The 16,279-nt window shown below is 43.0% G+C and overlaps 1 protein-coding gene across 1 annotated transcript; it reads right to left on the reverse strand.

Moving 5' to 3' along the window:
- Positions 1–10,798: 10,798 nt before the first annotated feature.
- sox9a (SRY-box transcription factor 9a) lies at positions 10,799–15,379 on the reverse strand. The gene is made up of 3 exons (XM_078225649.1): positions 14,786–15,379; positions 13,448–13,701; positions 10,799–13,218 (listed from the first exon to the last, which is right to left on the reverse strand). Exons 1-3 carry the CDS (start codon positions 15,220–15,222, stop codon positions 12,485–12,487), a joined length of 1,425 nt encoding a protein of 474 aa, XP_078081775.1. The 5' UTR covers positions 15,223–15,379; the 3' UTR covers positions 10,799–12,484.
- Between the last annotated feature and the right edge of the window lie 900 nt (positions 15,380–16,279).

Raw genomic sequence — 16,279 nt, forward strand, 5'->3', positions numbered from 1 at the left:
GTGCTATATAAATGCAAGCCTTTATCTGTGTAAGTGTTCAAGTGTATTCTTTAGCGCCTAACTTCTGGGCACCTCTTTTGATGGTATGTAATAAAGCAGGGACGGAAATCCATGTTGTATCAACTTTGGGATGTTGGCCGGGAATTTCCACTCCCGTTCTGTTCCGGAGTAAATGACGATGGGAGCAGAAAATCTCGCGAGAGGCCCAAATCCTGATTTAGGTGGGTGTGGAGTCTCATTGCGGCTTTTAAAAATGGCAGCCTGATCTTTAAAAACTAAAATGCTGCCAGGCCTGCCTCAATCAGAGCCTACCGTGCCAACCTGATGTTGTGGAATCCACCTCTTGGCTGTTTTACTTCAATCCCCCAGGCAATATGGGGGGAGAAGTCTGTTGTTGGGACCTGCGGCATCAACATCGCTTTGCCCGCCCGCTGCCACACTCTTCATAAAAAGCGGAAAATTCTGCCTGTCATATTTGAAGACTGATTGGCACCAATCAGTTGTAAATGCGCCTAGTTTGGGGGCGTTTAAGAGATCCGTAGATAGGTTCATGGACGAAAAGAAATTGGTTTAGGTTGGAGGGTCACAGTTTTTTTTTTAACTGGTCGGTGCAACATCGTGGGCCGAAGGGCCTGTTCTGCGCTGTAATGTTCTATGTTCTATGTTCTATGGTGTCGCTCAGATATTGGCTGGAAATTTTACCGTCCCGCCCACCACAGGAATCAGGCGAGGGATGGGCATGAAAAGGTATGTTGACCTCTGGTGGGATTTTATGGTCTCGGGACGAGCGGGGCTGTAAAAACCCGCCCATTGTGTTTTAACTTCATCCACACCCTCACTTGGGAAATTCTACTGAAATTTCATTCACTTTACTGAACGTTAATTATTTGATGCAAGGAAGGTTTAAAGTAAAGTTTATTTATTAGTCACAAGTAGGCTTCCATTAACAGTGCAATGAAGTTACTGTGAAAATCTCCTAGTCGCCACTCTTCAGCACCTGTTCGGGTACACTGAGGAAAAATTTAGCATGGCCAATGCACCTAACCCACACGTCTTTTGGACTGTGGGAGGAAACCGGGGCACCCGGAGGAAACCCACGCAGACATGGGGAGAACGTGCAGACTCCACACAGAATCGAACTCGGGTCCCTGGCGTTGTGAGGTAGCAGTGCTAATCACTGTGCCACCATGCCACCCCTAACTATTTATGCATTGCATGTTGCAATATGTGAGGATTTAATTTGTTAATTTAACAAGTCAGGATTGCTGTAGAACTTGACCCAAGCCACTTCAGGCAGCATCTGAACAAAAGGTTTCTTCCTGGAATGAGCTCAATGATCAATTGCTAATATGCTGCTCTGTTATTTGGCGGGCAATACTTTATTTCTAATATTTTTATGTTAATAAACCACTTACTGGCAGGCCTGCAAGGATAGTCTCTGCCAGAGAGCTATGATTGGCTCTTTGCGTTTCTTCATTTGGTAAATGAAGCCTAAATTACAGTAATCTAATTACCTGCTGGTAATGAAATACAAGTGGAATGACAGAGTGACTTCCAGCATGATCTTTTATCACCAATAAATTCCTTCTTGGCTTTCTATGCTCTATGATTCGGGGGTGCTGTAGTTAATTACGGGACAATGACCGTGGTGTGGCGATTGCGGGCCTGTGGGTACTATGGTACTTCTATCGATCGCCACATCATGACTTCTATCGATCAACGTTCCCACAAACTGAAATCAATGTGCAGAGCAGGGCTGTGTAGCCCTGATTACAATTATTCAGACAAATAACTTAATAATGTTGATTTTCCCCCTTTTCATCATTTGACTTTAGATAGAAATCTTAAGAATATGATCTGAAGTCTCTTTTCTTTTAGTAGGTGCCTTGAGGCTGAAATACTGCACTTTCCTGTACACCACCTATTATTAATGCATACACATTTATGAAGCAAGATTACAATCTGGGAAAGGAGTCTCTATTTGTCTAAGTTTTACAGCACAGGGCAATTCCAGACCTCATAGTGGCTGTGGGCATTAAGTAATGGAAATCAGAAATCCTTTTTAAGATCAAAAGAAGTTGTTTAATATGGGTTACTTGTCATTTATCTTACCTTAACATTCCTCTGTGTTTTGGACTGCGTCCAACTAACCCTTAGCATGTTTATCTTCCTCCTTGACTTTCAATTAACAAACTTTCCATGACTTACAGTTGACCGAATTATTTTCTACATGCATCGTGAAGCAAAATTGAAGATGGAGTTTATTATTTTTAGTCAGCGTGCCGTATATATTTAAACATGCTAATATTTTTGTTGTGTTGTGTCAGTACTAAACTGGGGATTAAGGAGTTAATACCTTCTGTCTAATTAACCTTCAGAATCCTTTTAGTGCCTCTGTTTCACATTGTAGATAAGGTGCATTTAAAAGTGAATTCCTTTTCATGGGACAATATTCTTTGCAATAGAGATTTATAGGTTGTGCTGTGAATGCCTGATTACCTGTTGTTTAACTGTTTGTCAACTCCAGTGCAGTACTGAGTAAGTGGCCCATTGTTGGAATTGATGTTCTGCAATGAAATAATAAACCAAGGCTTTTCACACGTATTATATGATCCACAATTTCAAAGGGAGTTAACCCATTGGCAAGGACAAAATTGTTCTGCTAAACAATGCCACAAAAAATAAAATAATTGAATATTCCTATCTATTCCTTTTGCTGCTGTGGGATCTTGTCAAGAGTAACATGAATATAGCTGATTTCCACAAAGCAAAGATACTTGGGCTGGAATTTTACCGGCACGCCCACCCAAGGCTTGTAAGATCGCCCCCGCGGCCAACGGAGAATGCCGTTCTCCGAGCCTTGCCCGTCCCGATTTCAGGGCGGGTGTGCCAGTAAAATCAGGGCCTTGCAATTTGAAGTTGTTCATTGCACGAGAGGTACTTTGGAATGCATTTGAGGCCTAATTGTCCTTAGGTATTTACAGAGTTGGCGAGATGGCTTTTGACTTGCATGGGCATGGAAACACAAACACTACCATGGGCACATCTGCTGCGCCCACCTGCCCCACATTGCAGAACATCTGAAAGATTACCCAAGTTTTTCTGACCCCAAACATTCTGTCCCCCCCTCCGCCTGCCCCCCCATCCCTTCGTGTAAGTAGGCAGATTTTCGTATTTCAATAAATACAACCTACGCCTTTTTATCCTTAGAGATCCTGCTGCCTCAGTGGGGTCCACTTATGCCCAAACCTCCTACAGTATGCTGAGCCCTGAATGAGTCAGTAAAGTAGGAACTCTCATCGAAAAGTTACAGCACAGAAGGAAGCCATTTGGCCCATCTTGTCCATGCCAGCCCAAGGACACCCAGGTGCCCTTTCTAATTCCACCTTCCTGCACCCGGCATAGCCCTGTAGATTACAGCACTTTTGGTGCAGTTGCAGATACTTTTTAAAAGAGTTTATAGAATCATAGCATCATAGAATCTCCACAGTGCAGGAAGAGGCCCATCGAGCCTGCACTGACAACAATCCCACCCAGGCCCTATCCCCATGATGTATTTACCCTGTTAATCCCCCTGAAACCAAGGGGCAATTTAGCAAGGCCAATCCACATAACCTGCACATCTTTGGACAGTGGGAGGAAACCCTTGCAGACATGGGGAGAATGTGCAAACTCCACACAGACAGTCACTTGAGGCCAGTTTAGGCTCTCTGCATCCACCATTAACTCAGGCAGCGAATTCCAGACACCCGCCACCCTTTGGATATGGAGTCGTGCGTCGGAATTCTACCGCCTCGCCTGCCACGAGAGGCGGACAATGGAAATGTCCGTTGACCTCAGGCGGGAATTTCCGGTCCCACTCGAGCGAAGCCGTAAAATCCCACCCATGGTCTCTGGCTCTGCAGCCAGCGAGACTTTCCTTGAAATGCACATCCAGGGATTCTATCACTGACAAGGTATGTTGGAAAATCCCAACTATTGCTGAAGACAAGCTAGCACTTGTGAATTTTCTGCACCATGATAAAGTACAATGTGAATTCAAGTTTGCTTTTTGACAAGTAATTTAACTTCCCAAGAAACAACAAATTTATTTGTTCCTCAGTGAATTGAGAAGTCATAACTTAATGGCCTGAGTGTGAGCTAAACCTGAGATGATACAGATTGGAGGAAGAGATGACTTGCGAATAGCTGGAGTATTTCTAGGTCAGATTACTATAGACTTCAGCTTGGCTCTCCCTTACAGAAATGGTGAATGAGCTCATGACATGATGGAAATTGGTTCAGGACACCAGCGATCTACCTTGACACATGTGGCAATAAAAGTAAGACAGTTTTGGTAGTCTAGTCTAGTCTTTACCCAGTCCTGAACCAGGTATTAGGCCTTTTAATAATACTTGCCTAATGCCCTCATGAGATTTACAGTCCAACATTGGCTTACCCGAGGCTATCGAATGCCTGCCAAACAAGACAGTAAGTAAGTTGCCTGAATGTGAAGATGGGAGGAGCAATAATTTGTGGACTCCTAGTCCTCCTAATCTCTTTCGTGAACAGAAAATGGATCTGCCCCATAGCCCAGTGGTCGATGGATCACCACCATCATCTTACATTATATTCTATTCCAGAAATCCATTGGTGAAGGGTAGAAATGGGCACACTTTATATTTATTCACAGAGTTACACAATGCAAGCATGTGCCCCCTAACCCCAACAACCACTCTGTTAGCCTGTATCTATCTATAGAGGCTCAAGTGAATCCCCAGTTAATGTCGATCATCTCCATATAATTAAACACAATAGTATGCAATTAACATTTATTATGCTGAAAACCTCATTTCCAGCACTGAATGCCAGCAAGATGTATTGGGCAAAATGTTTTTAAAAACATATTTGGTGTGATGTGATTAGTCTCATTTTATCTTTTCAATAAGTAATTTTTTGCTAAATGGCCATTCTTCATTCTTGTTCCTGGTAGTTCCTTATTGAAAGTGTATCTATCCATTCTCCTTGCAATTGTTTCCATGTACCTTAACAGACCAGTTGCTACTTTATACATGATATTTGTGTATAATTATCATTGTGCTGAATTGACAGGAATTGTGACAGAAACCACCAAACATAACAAAATGTAACATCTTTCTGAATTCTACAATTAGCATGAGATAGTGTGATGTTATATGATGGGGAAGGTGAGTCTTAATGAATGAAAGTACTTTTAATTTTGGTGTTCATGTGATTAAGGGTGGCACGATGGCACAATGGTTGGCACTGCTGCCTCACAGCGCCAGTAAACGGGTTCGATTCCCGGCTTGGGTCACTGTCTGTGTGGAGTTTGTACATTCTCCCGCGTCTGCGTGGATTTCCTAGTTGTGTTCCAGTTTCCTCCCACATTCCAAAGATGTGTGGGTTAGGTTGATTCGCGGGGTAAATGTGTGAGGTCGTAGGGATAGGGTCTGGGAGATGGTTGTTGGCGCAGACTCGATGGGCTGAATGGCTTCCTTCTGCAATGTAGGGATTCTATGATTCTATGATCACTTTTAAAACTATTGAAATTCACAAGATAGGCTTCAGTTGCAAATGGAATCCCTTGCAAATCTTTCTCACGTACTCTTTTGGGGCTTCATTTAGGCAGCTTGTTATTTTACAGATTCTGATATAAATTTGATGTGATTGCATCAAAAGTAATTGCAAAACCGAGAGAGTGTGGAAGGGAGGGCTTCCGAGTCCGGACATTGTGAGCCAGGCCCTTTTTTCTGTACAAGTCTGCTGGTTACATGATTTATTCTCTTGAAAAAAAAATCTCTCAAACATTCTAAAACAAAATACCTGTCAATATCAAACCTGCAGCTCACTATAGCTCAGCATAATTTATTCAGTCCTATCTTTTGACTCTTTGTTCTGTTTGCTGATTTTTGCCACAGGCTTCCAATGTAACCTTGGCTCGTACATACGATTTGTTCTCTTGTGATCAGATGTATCTTGTTCCAGGCTCTATAATTAATTAATTTGTACCTGTCTATAACATTTATGTTATTTTCAGTGTGTATATGTCAGCATGCATTCTGAAACAATGATATTTCAAAATAAAATCTTGATCGGTCTCACATTTGGCCACCACCTGTTTTCGCAGAACAAAAAATTCATAGTTTTTTTGTACAATGAACATTGAGGGAAAATTATACATTTAATGTTTTGTTGGACTAAATAGAAATGGCATGGTACATAGAAAGAAAAACACAAAGTATATTGTGAGGAACATGTAAAACAAGTCATTGTCTTAAAGAATTGTGCAAATAAGCCCTCAGCTCCAAGTGCAGAAAGGCTGTATTAAATAGATCAGTTTTCATCTAAATTTGCACCTTTATTTTTTCCTGATTGGTGAAATATTGCCTCAAGAAGTTCTTTCGAAGGGATAGTGGTCATCTTGCAAAACTCTATTGATTCTGGAATGGTTCCTAAAGATTGAAAGGTAGAAAATTTAACCCCATTACTTAAGAAAGTAGGGAGAGAGAAAACAGAAAACTACAGACCTGTGAGCCTGGCATCAGTAGTAAAGTTTACTAGTGTCACAAGTAGGCTTACTGCAATGACGTTACAGTGAAAATCCCTTAGTCCCCGCACTCTGGCACCTGCTTGGGTACACTGAGGAAGAATTTAGCACGGCCAATACACCTAACCAGCGTCTTTTGGACTGTGGGAGGAATCCCACGCAGACACAGGGAGAACGTGCTGACTCTGCACAGGCAGTGATCCAAGCCGGGAATCAAACCCGGGCCCCTGGCGCTATGAGGCAGCAGTGCTAACCACTGTGTCAGTGTGCTGCCCATGTAGGAAAAAACCTGGAATGTATTATAAAGGATGTGATAACTGGATATTTAGAAAAGAACCGTAGGATTGGGCACAGGCAATATGAATTTATGAAGGGAAATCATGTTTGACAAACATGTCAGATGTAACGAGCAGAATAAATAAGGGGAACCAGTGAATGTGATGCATTTGGATTTTCAGAATGCTTTTGATAACGTTCTAAGCAAAATTAGAGCACATGGGATCAGGGGTAATGTACTGGCATGGATTGAGAATTGGCTAATGGACAGAAAATAAAGAGTAGGAATAGACAGGTCATTCTCAGGTTGGCAGGCTGTGACAAACTGGGTACTGCAAGGATCAGTGCTTGGGCCACAGCTATCCACAATCTATAACAATGATTTGGATCTGGGAGTCAAATGTAGTATTTCCAAGTTTGCTGCTGACACAAATCTACTGATTTCAAGAAGAAATGAGATATAGGTCTTGGGGCTAAAGGGATTTGTTTTGATTTGATTTATTATTGTCACATGTATTAGTATACACCGAAAAGTATTGTTTCCTGTGCTATACAGACAAAGCATACCGTTCATAGAGAAGGAAAGGAGAGGGAGCAGAATATAGTTTTACAGTCATAGCTACGGTGTAGAGAAAGATCAACTTAATATAAGGTAGGTCGATTCAAAAGCCTGATGGCAGCAGGGAAGAAGCTGTTCTTGAGTCGGTTGGTACGTGACCTCAGACTTTTGTATCTTTTTTCCAATGGAAGAAGGTGGAAGAGAGTATGCCCGAGGTGCGTGGGGTCCTTGGTTATGCTGGTTGCTTTTCTGAGACATTGGAAGTGTAGACAGAATCAATGGATGGGAGGCTGGTTTGTGTGATGCACTGGGCTTCATTCATAACCCTTTGCAGTTTCTTGTAGTCTTGGGCAGAGCAGAGCCATATGAAGCTGTGAAACAATGGTACATCTGTATCAGAGAGTCATAGTGGACATGCCAAATTTCCTTAGCTCAAGGAATATGGGGAGAAGGCAAGATCAGGATATTGAATTTGATGATCAGCCATGATCAAAATGAATGGCAGGATAGACTTGAAGGGTCGAATGGTCTACTCCTGCTTCTATTTTCTATGTTTCTAAACTACATAGCCAACCAAGTTACTGATCTAGTAGAAAAGCAAAATACGGTGGATGCTGGAAATTTGAAATAGAAAACAGAAAACATTGGAAATAGCCAGCGGATCTGGCAGCATCTGTGGAGAGAGAAAGAGACTTAACACGGTTCAGGTCAATTTACTGGAAAAAGTTAGAAATATCATTGGCTTTAGGCAAATGGAAAGGGGGAGAGTTGAAGAAGAACAAAAGGAAAGGTTTATTTGAGGATGGAAGACAGGGGAGATTAAATTGGAAAAGAGTCGATGGTGAAGGGCCAAAGGGTTTGCTGATGAGACAAATAAAGAAATAAAAGATACATATAGAGGAAATGTGAATGGCAGAATGATAAATAGCAGTTGTCCAAAAGCAGAAACAAGGGGAAAAAAAAGTAAAAACCATAACCTGTAAGGACAAGACAAAACATTGGGGACAGAAATTACAGATTTGAATTATTGAACACATTGTTGATTGAAGAAATGTGAAGGATGAGATGCTGTTCCTTAATAATACATTTGAGCTTCATTGGAAAACCCCAGTAGAGCGAGGACATAAAAAGCAGAGTGGGAGCAAGGTAGAGAATTAAAAGAACAATCAACTGGAAGCTCAGGGTCATACTCACGGGCTGAACCGAGGTGTTCCACAAAGCCATCACCCATTCTGCATTTGGCCTCCTCAACATAGAACGGTCTGCAATGTGATCAGTGAATACAAGTAAAGATATGTATAGAGGTGGTGCAAATGGCTTAGCACGATAGAAAATTGAAAGATGCGCTCACAAGACATTGTTTCACCTGGGAGGAGTGTTTGGGACCTCAGAGAGTGAGGGGGTAAAAGGGAAGCTGTTCCATCTCCTGAACTTGCATGAAAAAGTGTGTAAAACAGGGTGGGGGATAATAGAGTTGTGCAGCAGGGCGTTGCTGAAGGAACAGTCCCCTGGGCATGTTTGGTGGTAGTGTCCTGTTGGAGGTGGTCGAAACAATGGAGGACAATCTATTGAATATGAAAGCTGGTGGGGTGGAAGATGAGGTCAAGAGAAACCCTACAAGCAGGAGGGGAAGGGGTGAGGACACAACCATAGGAAATGGAATGATATAGTCGAGTATCCTGTCAATCATTGTGGGATTCTTGGTTGAGGAAAAACTTAGTTACTGACTTGTTCACTCCACTTTATGAACCAATATACCACCAAATTGGTTAGAATGCTACCAGCAAAGTGAAAGGAAAGGAAAAATGGAAAGTGAAGTAAAGCTATTCAGCACTTTGAATTCTAATAACTTAATTTGATGGAGTGCCAAATTCATAAGTTGAATATGCTTTTTAACGCAGAGATGAGACTTTTTTCTGAGGGCCGCGAGTCTTTGCAACTCTCTTTCTCAAAAGGCAGAGTCTTTAAATATTTTTAAGGCAAAGGCTGATAGATTTGTGATAAGCAAGGGAGTGAAAAGTTATTACGGGTAGGCAGAAATGTGAAGTTAAGGTTACAATTAGATCAGTTGTGACTTTATTAAATGGTGAAGCAGGCTCGAGGGGCCGAGTGGCCTACTCCTGCTTCTAGTTTGTATGCTTTGAATTACCTAGAAAGGTGAATAGCGGGTTATTAAAAGCAAATGTGTAATCGTGTAGAATGAAATGAAAATGTGTCTTTTTTAAAGTTTATTTATTAGTCACAAGTAGGCTTACATTACCACTGCAATGAAGTTACTGCTCCTCCAGTGGTCTCTGCTTATGTTTCTTCTTATCACTGGGAAAATAAGAGAATACACTGTATAATGGATTCTTCCATAGATGTTGGCAGTCCCACTCTCTGTACTTCCAATACTAAGTTCTCTTCCGTAAAGTGGTCTGACATTTTTCTCCTTGCTCCCCTCCAGCAAGAAGGAATGCTGCAATGCCCACAACTTGCTCCATCTAGCAGCCCAACTGAGAATTGGCAAAACTCGCTAAGGGATGGAATACCAAAACTGAATGCTAAATAGGGGCACAATTCAAACTCTTGGCATTGAACATGCTGATGCTGCAACTAACAGGCCACATAGTATATTTTTGTTGAACAATACAGGAATATTTAGTATTCCATATACAACACATTGTAAGTTAACACCACTTCACAAGCATTCTGCTTCAACCCCAGCATTAATTAGTTTCACTGAGGTGGATAATGCAAATAATTTTGATGCATTTTCAAAATGATTTCCTTGAACCATCGTCTATTCTAATTGTTTTAAAACGCAGCAACGTGTGAAACCTAAAAATTAAAGTTGTTGTAGTCTCGCTTTTTTTTGTTTTTGCTGACAATTGTGGGACTAAGGGTGAGCCACCAGATTTTGCATAACAACAGACCACCCAAAGAGATATATGGGGCCAAGTACTGTCACATGAGGCTGCCTAGCATATTAATGAGCACATTTACTGGGAAAAAAAACTGCCGTCCGAAACCGCCAGTGAATAGATTATGCAGTGTGCATGATTTTGTTTTAAGTTTCAGATAGTTTAATGGTTTATCCCATTGTGTTTAAGGGAATGGTCAAATTAGATAGGCATCATCCAGATCAAAGCTGTGTCCTACTGGAAGGAAATTTTTTCATCTGTGTTTGTGCAGATGTTGGTGAACATTGCTGAACAAAAGCATTTTGTTGTTACAGATTCTTATGAACATCAAAAGGAAAGGATAACGGAATCATGTGGGGAAAACAAGAACAATGTTTATAACTTGAATGTCAGAGGGAAAGGAATAGTCCCAAGTATGTATTGCATTAACATATAAAGCTTGCTTAGTTTGTTGAATTCGTTTGAGAATGTAGCTTCTTTGTATATTGAGGAGACCATAAACGATGTATATTTCAATATGTTTCTTATTTATTGCAAACAATAATATACAAAAGGTAAGTTTTTTTTAAGACACTTTCCAAACTCACCTAAAGGCAAAATATCTGATTTGATAGTTTTAAGTTACAGAAATACTTTAATGTCCAACTTTTATACAGAAATAAGAGTTTCAGCCATATTACAGAGTAATTGAATTCTGTACTACTGAATCCCTATTACATTTTTTTCCAATAAAACTGTTAACAAATATATATTTTTGAATGCCTGTTGTCTTTTTTAAAAAGCAATCTGTACAACCATGCCACAGCTTAATGAAAATAGAGAGAAAACTTTTAAAGGGTTTTTTATAAATGTCAGGTAAAAAAAGTTACAAAAAGTTTTTCATTTCCCTAGTTAGCAAAAAGTAGTAGCTGAAGCAATTAGCAAATGCTGTAAACTACATTTGCAATCTGCATATTCATGTGAAAATGATCTTCCAGTCTTTACACGTTTCTGATTAGATTAATAAAGTTGAGTTTATTTTAACATCCACACAACTGTACAGAAAAGAACTAAGTACAAGATGTAAAAAAAAATTACTTTAATAAGAAACTTTACAAGATAAATAATGTTTACAGTTTTTAAACCATGTTCTGGGAGTTGATCATTGGCGTTCTCTCCCTCTGAGCACTAAACCAGCAATGGACACCCAAAGACAAGGGTACCAGCTCCTGTTTTACTTGCATAAGAAATAACTATTGATCGTAATGCTGTCTGGTGAAACAGTTTGCAGTACCAATGAGGATTTGACAGGATTTAGACTTTGAAAGCTCTGGAAGTTGTTTTGCTGCATGCCTGTGCCTCACAATCGCTATACTCAGAGGGTTAAACACACTTCCTGTTTTCTTTAATGCGCAAGTCCTCATGCATGAAGCTGGAAGGCAGCTTGTAGATTCACTACCTTGAATGATAAGGTTTTCCGCGTAGGAATGCTCGGGAACTCAGTCCACCTCAAATATCTATTCCATTTCATAAGACAACATATGGCACCTTGTGTTGGGAAACCTGGTGAAACTATCAATACCTCTGCAGTTAGCATAAAACGGGTACAAACATTCACCTCTCCCATCCTTTTACTACATTCTGGCATTAGTCTGCTTTTTTTTCTTTTTGACAAGATTTGCAGGTTCATATTATTCAAAAAGGACACTGTAAATAGAGTGAAAAAAGATACTATTTCATATAAAAATAGGTTTATGGCAATAGCAAATGCAAACTGTTAAGTATTCTACCAAAAGTGGTTTGGCATTTGATCTTTCAAAATAAGAGCTTTTATTCTCTAAAATATGTATAAATCCCCACACTGCAAATGGCAATGACTCATACACAGTACATACTAAATTCAAAAAAATTAAAGAGAATTCTCCTCACAGAGGATTTCATACTACGAAATAATAAGTCCAAACACAGGAAATGACCAAACCAGCTGACTTGACTGCTCAGACTTTGTTCATTCAATGACTTGCTTTAACTTTCAATCATGGAATGTTTGAACATTAAAAAAAAAAATCAGTCACCAGTACTGAATGGAAACAGCAAAGCACTTTGTGGTAGGACACTTTGGCCGTTTCTCACAGCAGTTCACCTTATAGTGCAGAGAGCACCTCTCTGTGGTTCTCGTCAACCTCCTTTGCGTAAATCAAGTCTAGACCAAGTGGGTCATTAAGGTCTGGTCAGCTGTGTGTAGACTGGCTGCTCCCAGTGCTGTGGACTGTGGGTTTGGGGGATGGAAGGCACTCCTGTGGTGTCAGCAATGGGTGTGTACATGGGGCGCTGGGCTGGACTCATGTAGGCGAAGGTGGAGTACAGGCCAGTGCCCTGTCCCGCAGCGTGGCTGTAATAGGAATTGGTACTCTGGTGGTCTGAATATTCGTACTGGGTGCGAGGGATGGACGGGTACGATGAGCTGTAGTGTTGCATGTTGAAGGAGCCATAGTTGATTTGCTGGGGCGAGTGCTGCTGCTCATTGTAGTGGCTGGGGCTCAGCTGCTCCGTCTTGATGTGTGTCCTCTGCTGCTGTCCCTGCTCACTGGCGAGGCTGGTCATTGAGTGTTGCTTGGACAACCAAGGATGGGCGGCCTGGGTGACCGAGGTGCTGCAAATCCCATAGCTGCCGGTGTAGGTGGTCTGAGCGCTCTGTCCGTGGCCGGTGTGGGTGACCGGAACTCCTGGGTGCCCATTGGGTGGAAGGTACTGGTCAAACTCGTTGACGTCGAAAGTCTCCATGTTGGACATGACTTCGCTGCTGAGTTCGCCAATGTCCACATTGCTGAAATCAATGTGAGGCTGTCTCCCACCTTCCTGCAGGGGGCGACCCTCACGCTTCAGGTCAGGTTTACCAGGCTGAACTTCTGTTTTGGGAGTGGTGGGAGGTGTTGGTGGTCCTTGAGATTGTCCTAAATGCCACACAGAGAGGGAGGGGGAGAGAGAGAGAGAGAGAAAAGTAGAAATCACTTGGTTATTCTGACACGCAGCAGTCTAGAGGTGCAACAAAGCACAATTTCCAACCCCTATTTGTAGCTTTTACCAACAACACCAAAAAAGTTGCCCACTCTTTTTTATTCCCCTGTTTTATTTTGCTCTGGTCGCCTCGTCCCCACCCACTGCTCCTTTCTGCCCATTTACCTGAATGCTCTCCCGGGGAGTGTACATCGCTCATGCTGGAGGCGGAGTGTGGGGAGTCGGCCTGCAGAGCTTTGAAGAGGGCGTTGGGGGTGATGTGAGTCTGCTCGCCCCCCTCCTCGCTCTCGCCCTGTCCGTTCTTCACCGACTTTCTCCGCCGGGGCTGGTACTTGTAGTCGGGGTGGTCTTTCTTGTGCTGTACCCTCAGGCGCTCGGCTTCCTCCACGAAAGGGCGCTTCTCACCCTCGTTCAGCAGTCTGAAATGAACCCAAGAAAGCGACAAAAAAAAATTAACAACTATTCCATCTCTCCTTTCTCCTCCGCCATCTGAAGTCATTCATCAATCAGATGCTAACTTCAACACTGCATGGCCGGTGAGGAAATCAATCAAGGTCGAAATGACCCATCACTGAATTGCCAACTTGCTCCACAATTCAGAAGCAGTTGGGTGCAGCACACATTCAGAGCCCTGGCTTTCTGCCCCCCGGGGACAGAGTCAGCCAAAAGGCGGTGTGTTGGGAGATATGCTCCATGAACTAAGAGAATTCCACCACCCTCCCCTCTCACCCTAAGTGCCAGAGGCAACTTAAGCTGGGACAAACTCTGGACATATCCCCTAATCCCTCCTCTCTCACACACACACCCCAAAACCTTAAAAAAAACCCACAAGCCTAGCTCCTTCCTGAGGTCCAGGCACCAACTCTCACCGCCCCATGAGCTCCCATCCCTTGCACAGATTCGGCGCAGTCCAGATGTGGAGCTGAAGCACCATCTACAGTCAAAGTTGCACTTCCAGGATATCAATCAATCCGTCGCCAGGGTTAAAACGTTGCAGCCGACCCTTACGCACCGAAATGAGACTTTCACTCAAATACATTCATTCCCACGCGTGTTTATTTTCACCAATGAGCAAAATAGGAAATAATTCTAAATGTACACAGGGCAGTGAGAGCGGGCAAAAAAAGTCTCAATTTGGCTGGGGGGAGGGAACCTGTCTGCAACAAATCTGCTTTACTGTATGGAATAAATATTCACCATTCAAATCCTATCGCTTTGAATTAGTCCATGCATAATATTTAAGATTATTCATTAGTGTCCAAGTAGGCTTACATTAAGAGCAGGTTGGGGTGAAATGCAGTGTGCAGGGGGAAAAATGCTTTACTGTATGGAATAAGGATTCACCATTAAGTTCCTATCCTGACTTTGCGGATAGGATTTTGCATGTGTCTTATTTAAGAGCAGGTTGGGGTGAAACGCAGAGGGAAAGGAATGAGCGTGCCTACACTGTACAGTAATCCCCGCGAACCCTCCTCCTGGGGCTTGTGAAGAGAGGCAGCTTACCTCCAGAGTTTGCCGAGGGTTTTGCTCAGCTCAGCGTTGTGCAGATGTGGGTACTGGTCGGCCAGTTTCCTCCTCGCCGCTTGAGCCCACACCATGAAGGCGTTCATGGGTCTTTTGACATGAGGCTTGTTCTTGGAAGAGCCGTTGACACGGACCGGCATGGGCACCAGGGTCCAGTCATATCCCTTCAGCACCTGGGTCACCGCCTCCCGGATACATGCCGGGAACTTGTCGTCCTCCTCCTTCTTGGAGTCCAGGCTCTGGGCGCACGGGTCGTCCTGGCCGTTCTCGCCGGGCTTGGTGTTCTCGGCGTCCGAGCCGGCCCCGGATCCGCACGGGGAATCGGAGGATTCCTCGGACATGGTCGGGCTGGGCACGCCGGAGAGCGTCTTCTCGTGTTCCTCTGTCATTTTCAGGTAGGGACTGAGTAGATTCATGCAAAAGGAATGGACGGACTGCGACTTAGGGAGATATATATATATATATATTTCAGAAGAGATTATAGTTGGAAGAGAACTCTAGCTGTTTGCGGAGAAAACTTCCCAAGCCGCTCGCAGTTGTAACCCAAGTAAGTCTGTTACTGCAACTTGGTCTGTCTGGCTGAGTATATTTGACTTGCTAAATAGAGAGAGCGCAAACTTGCATGCACCAATCGCCATAAACCGTCTGGTGGTTTCCATCTGTGCAATTGGTAGAAAGTTTAAGGGGCGGGTTAAGGGTGGAGTTTCCCCCTCCTGTCCACACCTCCCCAGAAAAAAATCTCAGCTGGGAAACCGATGATTGATCAAATCTGAGCTCCAATTTTTTTTGCTCTCTCTCTCCTTTAACGTGATGTAATTAGATAAAGAGATAGGTCCCGGCAGTTTCAGCAACAGTCGTTTGTCCCTTGCTTACATGTTGTGTGTCTTGCACATGTCGCTCGCTGCTTCGTTTTTGGAAGCCGCGGATTTTGTAAACAGGAAATAGTTTGGAGGCAAATTGTTCTCCCAGCCTGGAGGGAGGCTGCAGTTATTGCAATCCATTTTCAGCAAGTGTTTTCCAACACTCCCCCCCCCCCCCCGGCTGAATTTCCTTCCCGGCCAGCAAGCAGTCTAAAAGAAGGCTTGGCGATTATAGAACTCGCCTTGACCACGATTGCCCCAAGGTGCCCAACTGCATTCGCCCAGCGAAAGAAAAAGGCCATTTCTTTTTTTTGGCTCAAATTCCTCCAGTCAGTATAAATCAGGTGATGTCCATGCTTCTTGTTTGTCACAGGCAGTCCGAACGATTCGCTCGAAAGGTGTCATTTGTGCGCGGTAGTGAGTTGACCAGAGCTGTAGGTGCACTGTATTTATACGGCGCTCCACTGTGACTGAGCAGTAAGCGAGATCCCCCTGTGAAGGAGGACAGGGTCAACAAGACTCAAATCGCCATATTGCTAGCTAATAAAACTCTGCTGCTGATTTTTCAGTCCGGAGAAGTCCAACCTCAACAAGGATGGCTGAAATGGCATTA

Source organism: Mustelus asterias, chromosome 12, assembly GCF_964213995.1.
Source record: "Mustelus asterias chromosome 12, sMusAst1.hap1.1, whole genome shotgun sequence".
In the NCBI taxonomy this organism is placed as follows: Eukaryota; Metazoa; Chordata; class Chondrichthyes; order Carcharhiniformes; family Triakidae; genus Mustelus; species Mustelus asterias.